General features: G+C 43.4%; 1 protein-coding gene across 4 annotated transcripts in view; it reads left to right on the top strand.

Annotated features, from left to right (window-relative positions):
* The window catches only part of elp4 (elongator acetyltransferase complex subunit 4), a 52,273-nt gene that overhangs the window by 5,127 nt on the left and 37,855 nt on the right, over positions 1-9,291 (top strand). For 3 of the 4 annotated variants that reach the window (XM_035651928.1, XM_035651927.1, XM_035651929.1), the window contains exons 3-6: positions 1,442-1,563; positions 2,953-3,087; positions 4,549-4,685; positions 7,521-7,605. In XM_035651928.1, coding sequence (XP_035507821.1) covers positions 1,442-1,563; positions 2,953-3,087; positions 4,549-4,685; positions 7,521-7,605 — 479 coding nt within the window. Of the gene's footprint in view, positions 1-87; positions 254-1,441; positions 1,564-2,952; positions 3,088-4,548; positions 4,686-7,520; positions 7,606-9,291 lie in introns of those variants that run through there. The other variant, XM_035651930.1, reaches the window with a different exon arrangement.

Raw genomic sequence — 9,291 nt, 5'->3', positions numbered from 1 at the left:
CCACCTCCCACCCCCTCCCTTACCCCCCGCCTCAACAGCCTAATGACTCCTGGAGGTTCCATTTGTAAGGCTCCCATAGAAACACAGCCACAATAGGCCCCATCTTGAGAGGGCCCATCTGGGAGTCTTTGTGGGGCCTGCTGAAAGCCACAAAGGCCCGCTGACCTAGAAACCCATCAATAAGAGAACAGGGAGCCCCACCGACAACAAATTGAAGAGCCATGGAATTTCCTGGGCCATCCTAAGTCCGTAGGTGAGGACATAGACCAGGAACGTGGGAGGGGGGAATTCTCCGGATGTTTGAGGATGACATGTCAGGATGTCATTCCCAAGCTGTCAGCTGTATGCCCATTACCTTTAACTGTCACTGCTGCCTTTGTCCTTGTGCCCACTGTTTGTCATTGTGTGAAGAGGCCTATGAAATCTTTTCAAAATGATGATTGTGACAGGAAGCAGCAGTAGCATGCTGGGTAGAGTTATGTGCCCTGCTCATGGGGGGGGGTTCATGGTGATGATGCAGCCTTTTTTTGTGGGTTTCGGGTGTGGAAAGTGGCCGGGTGGCCGCTTTGTGTGCACCGAGAAAGGCCACCTTTGGGAAAGTATGTTTGTCCATTTAATGCTTTAGACCTCTAAATGAGACTGTAATGTCATCACTCCAAGCTGTGAATGACCCTCTCTCCCTTTGTGTTTAAAAGTCTCTCGTATAACTTTTATACGCCTTTTAACCTACTTTTATGACAATAAATACACCTGATGTGAATGACACTAGAAATATTATAATGAAAGGATGCCATTGCCATCAGAATCCACACAAAAATCTGAGAGATTCAAATAAAGCAGATCTAAAAAAGCATTTTGAGGACAGACACTAACTTATCCTACTTCTGCCTCTTCCTGTCAGTTGCCCTGACAACTGGGGGTGTCTTTGCATTCCTGTGGAGGGGTCAGGTGAATGCTTAAGACAGGTGTCTCCCTCTCACCTCCACTGCTGGTTAGTGATATGATAGGTGGAAGGGGACAGGACTGACCTTAACAAGAGAGCTGAGGATGCCGTCTCCACTTTGATAGTCAGATCACACAGCAATACCTATGTTTCTGTGCCATGTCAATTGCCACTTCATCTGTTCCCTACAAAAGGTGGCCCAAATGTGGTCCTTACATCAATTACACTCAGTAACTGTGATGTGGCCATGAACTGCAGGGTCTGTGGTGTGTGAATGAATGGTCAGAATGAGACAAGATCCAATGATAGACTTGAGGTTGTTATATTTTTCATAGGGACGATGTTGTCCCTATTTTATCACTAAATCCTTTCCTTATGTCCCACAGATATTGTTAGCAGTATGGCATTGATTGACAGTTTCTTCAGAGCGTATGTTTATCTGAGTTTTCCACTCGTACTCAAATTCTGATTGTTGTTGTTGTTTTGTTTCTTTTTTAGAGGAGGACCGATATGACAGCTATTCTCGTATGATCTTGAAGTACTTCCTGGCAGAAGGAGTGGTGTGTCGACATGAACTTTTTGTGGCGGCGGCTCAAGATAACCCAGATGACATCTTACAGGTATGAGAGGAGGTGCCATGTATATTCTGTAAGCTCCCGAAAGTTGTTGTTCTGTGAAGTATGATGTTTGACAAACCGTCACAAAGAAACTAAGATGGCCTCAATAGGTCTACTTTAACATTATGTCTGTACAACTACTGTACTGTCAAAAAGACATTTTTAAAAACTTTGGTTTACATTGTAGACATCAGAAGATGTTGGAAATAAACTGCATTCTTCTGCTTACTGCAAAAGTAGTTTTTTGTCACAATATATTGATCAGCTCCCACTTTACAGTATGCAGCCTGGTTCAGGCTAGTCAGACCGTGATTTAGAAGGTATTATAGGCGCACAGCTTTCCCCAAGATGTGTCAGGGTCAGTAGGGGTGTCTGAGAGGTCGAGGGTGGCATGGTTGTGGCATTGTTGAAATGTTTCCCGATGCATCACTCTGTGAAGAGGACCATAGCCCCAGAAGCTGACTGCCACCCATCATACAGGAGGAGGGCCTCTCTCCCACTGATTGATAGTGGGAGGGGTCACAGCCTCACCCTCTCTTTACATATCAAAGGCTTATTAAGAGAGGGGGACTCCCAATGGGGATATATCACATCATTTAGTGTTTTCACAGCTACATTCACAGTATGCTAATTTTCAGATGCTATGGTTGTACTTTATGCATTATGTTAACATGCATTCAAGAAACCAGCTTATTGGGAGAAATCAAATTAAAGCAGGAAATTGGAGAACACATTCACATGCACTGCAGTAACTCTAGAAAACCCACATTTAATTGCATTAGCTAATCAGATTTCCCACACATCCTTACCGTGTTTTTGAATGAGGCCTAGAAGGATTATTTTCCTTTTTTGTTTTACTAGTTACACAATATAAGAACAGAACTGTCAATCAATCAGTATGAATTTTACAAATAATCTACTGTTCAGCTTTAGAAACGAAGTTTGACTTATTTCAGTTCAAGTGTTAGTCAGACTTTGGATATAACTGTGTTTGATACAATGACGCACCCCAACAAGGATTATTCATCCCTTCACACTGCTGCCACAGCAATACTTTTCCTCGCTGAAGGCTTTGTCAGGCACATGTGCTCTTGTAAAAACCCCATTAGAAACCCAGTTAAATTTATACATGGCCAAGAAATCAATCATTCTCCAGGAAAAGCTCACTGTTTGTGTTTACATAACATTTTAGGGAATCTGGGTACTGTCAAGCTGACACTTGAGTGCATGTGGATTATTCACTGATGGATAGGACTGTACTGACTGTATTTGTAATACTGTGACAAGTTGCATAATAATACACAGTAACAATAAGGATAATTAAAATGTCTCTTTGACCATTCACAATCCACATATTCTGAATTATTATATTAATTGTATCATTTTGTGCAGGAACTCCCGGCTCCCATCTTAGATGATGTTGCTATCCATAAACCAGTGGAGCAGCCCAGGCTGTCTTGTGAACCTCAGGACAGTTTGGATGCCATGAAGATTGCCTGGCGCTATCAGAATCTTCCAAAAGTACAGGTGAGCACATGCCAGTTTATATTTTCTTTTATTATAATGATGGCAGCATATGTTGACTAGAATATACAGTAGAATATAGGTAACTTTGTGATCATGCAACTTTCATTAAAAGTCCAACATGTGTCTCTGTTAATGATGGTATGAGAAAGAACTGCACTGGCTCTCTGGTCTTAGTGGTTTGGCAATTGTCTCCACCACTAAATCCATGAGCTTCTAAACTCCTTTGTGGAGTGAATGAGGCCTCAGCCTCTCCTTTCAGAGCTGGACCAGATTACTCACACTTAGCTGGCAATAGGTAGGCTTTTCACTGGTCCCCAACTCACATATACACAGATACACACACGCCTGCACCCCTGCTTAGCCTGGGAAACAAGAGTACTTTGCAGTCTGTGCATTGACATGTCTGCTCGCTCAACCCTATGACCCAGACCTGCGCCTCTGTCTTCCCCCAAATCCCTGCCTTTCCCCCTGCTAGGGTCGGCAGCCCTACACTCTTTCTTCCGCTTTGAGAGGTGACCCTCCCCTTCTACTTCTCTGCAGTCTCCCCCCTTCTGTCTATAATCCATATCGCTATGTGGATTAACAGCACACAGTGTGTCCCTGGGGATCCTCTCCCTCTTTCTCTCTCCCTGGAAACTTCTTTATATCTGTGTCCTTTCCTCACCTCTCCCCCTTCCCCTGTAAAATCGTCTTTACAAACCACTAGTAAGCCCCCCAGAGGATTTGCATCCCAAATTCACCCCCAGAGTCAACGCTTACTTTCCCCTTACACACACCTCTCCTGGCATAGCCCACTGTGTCGCTCTCTCGATGAAGACATCAGATCAAAGGTGAGGCCATCAGGGCGGGGATGGAACGCTAAGCGGGTTGCCTAGCTCACAAAGAGAAGATGAGCCCCTGACCCCCCCTGCCCTGCTGACCCCCTCGTCCCGCCAGGAGAGGGACACACCGGGGGCCCTAATCCAGATTAGGAGTAGATTAAGGGCCCCTCTAACAATGGAATCCCCGGTTTCACTGAGAGAGAAGAGCTAAAACTCTCTCTTTCAGCTGCAGGAAAACATCCGCCTTCCCCTGCGTCCCTGACACGTTTGCTTTCACAGCCAGAAGTGGACATTTATGTGAAGAAATGATTAAGACTGTGGTCATAGTGGTTATTTAACTTCTCTGCCGTTGGAATGTTGAGGAATGACCCATAAACAATGCAATTGCATTACCATAGTATTGTGAAGCACACTCATTTAACATATTAGAAAGACAATTAAGGTTATTTTTTCTTTATGAATAGCTTTATTCTTGTCAGAAATTAGTTAAATGCACATTGTTGGTTGTAAGTGGGTTAAAGCAAACAGTACTGTCAGACAGGGATGATTGGAAATAAAGATTTAAATGCTCTTTGATTGAAGGTCTTGCTAACGTGTCGCTTCATGCTTTAACATGCAATTGACTGGTTGACCTCCTCAGAGTGCCTTGGCATCCTCATCCCGGTTCGGGCACTACTATGACGTCTCCAAGACGATGGAGCCAGAAATTCGCCAGGCAGCCAAGTGCCACCGCTTCTACCTTCCCGAACATCCCACCCAGTCATCACCCACACACAGGTAAAACGACAAGACATCATCCGCAGAACGCATGGAAACCAATGAGACACCATCTGCAGAACACAGGCACACAAACCCGACATCCACAAAACACAGTTACACAAATAAGACATCATCCACAGAACACAGGTAAGCAAACATGGCATCGTTCACGGAATACAGGTAAACCAACAATGCAGACAGTCCAACATAATTTAAAGAGCACATACTGTATACGCCCTGCAACCAGCATGTGCATTAGAGAAAGGATAGATTGAGCTCTCCCCAATATCATATAGAGGTCTTTGCTTGATGTACTCATTTATAAGAATGTGATAAACTGAAGGGCTGCAGCTAAGAATGGTTTTCATTATCAGTCTTCTTTTTTTGTCTATAAAATATTAGAAAATAGTAAAAAATTACGGGAGAAATAAGTTCCTGAGTTAACATATCTTGTTTTGTATTAGCAGTCGAAAAATCTAAATTCACTTACTATAATATAAAACAGAAAAAAACAGGAATTCTTCACATATCACGAGCTGGAACCAGTTGATGTATTTTTTAATAAATATGACGGCAAAGATTATAAAATTGTTGCTGATTAATTTCCTGTCAATAAGCTAATTGATCAATTAATTGTTTCAGCTCTAATGAACTGTGAATATATTACCTCTAGCTGGAGCAAAACAGTACACCTTTTTGTATAAATAGTAATAATTGAGATTCATTGAATTGCTAACTATGAAAACATATTAATAATTACAACTGAAAGCCATTGCATCCAAAATAATGTTGTTGTTTTTGAAATTAATCTAAAAAACTCACTAGTTTTTACCCTTTAAATAACTGATACAAATCTGAATCATCCTCTATTCAGAGTAGTTTGCCATTGGCCTAAGACATTCAGTCTCTTGGAAAGGTTGTGTATGTCTATTCAAATAAGGGTCTTGTTTGCTCAGCGTCTGTTTGATTTCTCCTGCGTTGAGTGTACTTAGGGTTCAGAGGTCATGCAGGCTCTTTACTCTGAGAGTGCTGTTGAACACACAAGGGCACACGAAGGCACACTCACGCACACCCTGGGTAAATACAGCAATCTGGAGCGCAGAGGATGTGGAGGAGGCTTTACAGAATCCCTCTTCCTTTATTTCAGCAAACAGAGACTGTTTAACAGAGCACCCATGCAAACACATTACATGTTGTGGATGTTCAGTTTAGAATATACATTTTTCTAAGTATGGACGATAAATTAGACAGAATTTGCTATTGTACTAAATATCATTTTAGAACTGGGAAGGCCTATCAATAGGGAATAAATCAAATAATAAAATATCTTCTCTGGTGATGTTTGCAGCGTTGTGCGTCAGTCTGGCGAGTTAGAGTGACATGGTGGAACTGTTGTGGCGTCTGAATGGGTTATAGAGCTTACAGACATTTTGACAGCAGGAAACTACACCTGCACTGCACCATTGTGCCCCCAGCCCCGCCCCAATAGTGACACGCATACATACACGCACACACACACTCAGCACTTTACACACACACACACGTATCACACAAACTCTAAGCAGGCTACTCCCCCTTGCACGTGTCCACAGCCCCATGTTGATACCCTAGCTGTTAAATTGCTCCGTTTCACTTGAAGGCATAATTGGCACAAATTGCTCTCTAGGTGATACAGATCCTGTTGTTTAAGAGCAAGCATCCCCCTTCTCTCCTCCTTTCTTCCCTCGCTGAAAGAGGAAAACTGAGATAAAGAAGCGTCCCTGTGTATGATCCTAATTAGCCGAAGCGCTAGCCCCTGTAGCTAAGCACCTAGACCTTTTTGGTACCTGAATGAGGGAAGCTCAGTAGGGGTAGCTAAAACACAATGCCGCCCTACACAATGACTGCTAACCAGAGGCAACCTCCTGCTCAACTGCATGTCAAACCATCCCAGCCCCCTACCTCAGAGCAGGGGCATGGGCAAAGAGGCCAAGGAGGGTAGGTGTCCCTCTTTCACCAAACCAGCTCTATCATTAGCCCCAGCGGGGTCAGGAGGCACCATTGTTGGGCTGAATAACTGAAATAGAGTACATGGATATACTTGGCGCAAGTGTAATCAACACGAGTGTGTATTACTGTTCTTTATGCAGGGCTATTGGCGTGTGACCAATCTATGTGTATCAGCTTTTGTAGCCTGCAGGTCGAATTGACAACTGACATAGCAGCCCACTGTGACTCACTACAGAGTGGTCATTACAATGGTGGAGCGTTCTTAAGTGGGGGGGACCTGTGTAAAAAGATGGGGTTAACATTCGTATTGGCCATCCTATAGGCACATGGTGGGCTCAGCAGTAATCCATCCCTTGACTGTTACTAAATATTGCTCCGATGGTACTGTACGCCCTTTGTCAGTGGTGCACATCTTACCCCTGATTAAACACCAAAATGCTGTTCCGTGTTAATTTTAGATATCAGTCCATTAACCCCCCCCCCCCCTTCCCACTTATCATCTTTGTTGTGTGTATGTTTGTGCATATTCACGTCTTATCTGTCTGTCTGTCTGTCTGTCTCTGCACAATCAGATCCTCGGGGAGCTGACAGAGAACCAGTCATGTTGTAATTTAATCAACCAAATAAATTAATTGGATCTCTTGATATGGATCATCTGTCTGCTTCAGTGGCTCCAGAAAAGCACAGTCAGGAGGAACATGCTGCAGTCATAGAGGATTAAGCTACTGTGGTGATAGGCTTAGCCCAGTTTTATCAAAATGGTTTCAGTTACACTTTACACGTCCTAAGTAACCCTTTTGTGTTCTCTTTCTGGTTGTCTCCTCCACTATGTCCACTCTCTCCTCTCTCTTGTGGTCTTTTCAGTACCATGCTTGAGTCCTACTCTGCGTTGCTGAAGTCACTTCAAGAGGTCATTCACCGGGAGGGCTTTGAAGTAGCAGCCCCCATGGTAAGAAGTGAATGACTGCTTCACACTTGTGTCTTTCAACCTGAGGTTTTTGCAACATATTTTCCTCAACTACAACCTTTTGAAATGTGTATCTCCGTTTTTTTTTCTTCCAAACATTTCAAGCAAACCTGCACACCCTTTCACAAAACAGCTATTATACTGTGACTCTGTGTATACGTTTACGGCTATGACAGCAGACAAAGCAGCTGAACAAGAAAAACTTTCCACTTCAGGCCACCAATCTCTTCAGGTTGAGTTTTATCACCATTTCAGCCCATTTAACCAGTTGAGTGAAAGTGGAGTGATAAAATTTTTTGAAAATGGCTTAAGTTTTGTTTATAGCAATTCAAAAATAATAGTAATAATTTGTAACAAGCAGTTCAATTTAGTCACACATATCAGTTCTCTTAATCAAATCCACAAACTTTTAGTCAGGTCCCCTCTCAGTGTTTTTTTGTGGTTTTGGCTCTCTGATTGACAAAAAACTATTGCTGAAATGCAGTAAGGCATGCAGTAAGCTTCCGCCAGCAGTGATGCAACACAAAAGGCAGGTGTGCATTTTTTTCTACATTCAGTAAATGTCATTAAAGGTTAACTCTTTGACTTGCTGTTGCTAATGTGTTCAGGTAACACAAACAATGTTTGTAACCACACTTACTGCTGTGAGCCCAGTCAACCTATTGTGCATTCAATTTATTATGTATGATGTGCATTAGAGGAGCATTTTTTCAAGAATGATAGAAGATCTGCATGTCTGACTCTTAGCTCTTCTCTCGTATTCCAACCAACACTTCTCGAGTCTGTTTGCCTCTCTCTCACCTGCCTGGGTTGGCCTCACCTGTGTGTCCCAGTTGTGTGTGTCTTACCTTTGACATACATCTTTTTAATAATCATCAACCCTCTACAGAATGCCAGAAACATCCAAGGCCCCGTCTGTTTTCCACAGGGCCAAGTGTAATCCTGTTAACACTGTGATGTGCCTGTATATAGATGTGTATATATACAGTATTACCGTGTGTGTGTGTGCGTATGTGAACGTGTGCATGCGCCTTAATCACCTACATTTGGTGACCCCTCTGCTCGTCACCTGGAGCCACCTCTCCCCCCGTCACTCACACATAGGATTTACCTCCAGTACCCCCCACCCTCCCTCCCTGAGCGCTGTCACTCACACGCCAGATTAACTGCTGACATCATTAAAGCAGTGTGGCCGCCTGACATGCTGTTGGCACAGTCGAGGAATGCAGACCGGCACAGAGCGACATGGGCTCTGGCACAAGAATGCCCAGTATGGGTGATAGTCAGTGTGTGTGCGCGTTTATATGTTTATTTGTTTATCTATAATCATGGAATGGTAACAACATGCAGATTTCAGAGAAACTGTGTTATTTAAAGAACAAATTAGAACAAGGATTAATCTCCCTAAGCATATTTTCTAGTATAGTATAGTCTTTTGAGATGAGTGGGAGAGGGGTGGCAGCAGGACTGTGAGTCTCCACAGAGACTGGCTGGTGATTAGGTTGTGGTCCCAGGCTGGCTGTAGCCTATATGGCTGGCCTCTGGTCCTTGGCTGGACTCTACTGGCACTGTTCCCTGATTTTTCTATAGGATAAACTATAGGAGTTAAGTTTGGCCTCTCCTCTTGATGCCACAGCAACAGTCTTGTTACCACAGCCCCCCCCACCC

The sequence above is a fragment of the Morone saxatilis genome, unplaced genomic scaffold (genome assembly GCF_004916995.1).
Source record: "Morone saxatilis isolate NCDOM2014 unplaced genomic scaffold, NCSU_SB_2.0 Contig11, whole genome shotgun sequence".
Taxonomy (NCBI): domain Eukaryota; kingdom Metazoa; phylum Chordata; class Actinopteri; family Moronidae; genus Morone; species Morone saxatilis.
The sequence above is the reverse complement of the archived record's forward strand: the minus strand, read 5'-3'. Positions and strand labels throughout refer to the sequence as shown.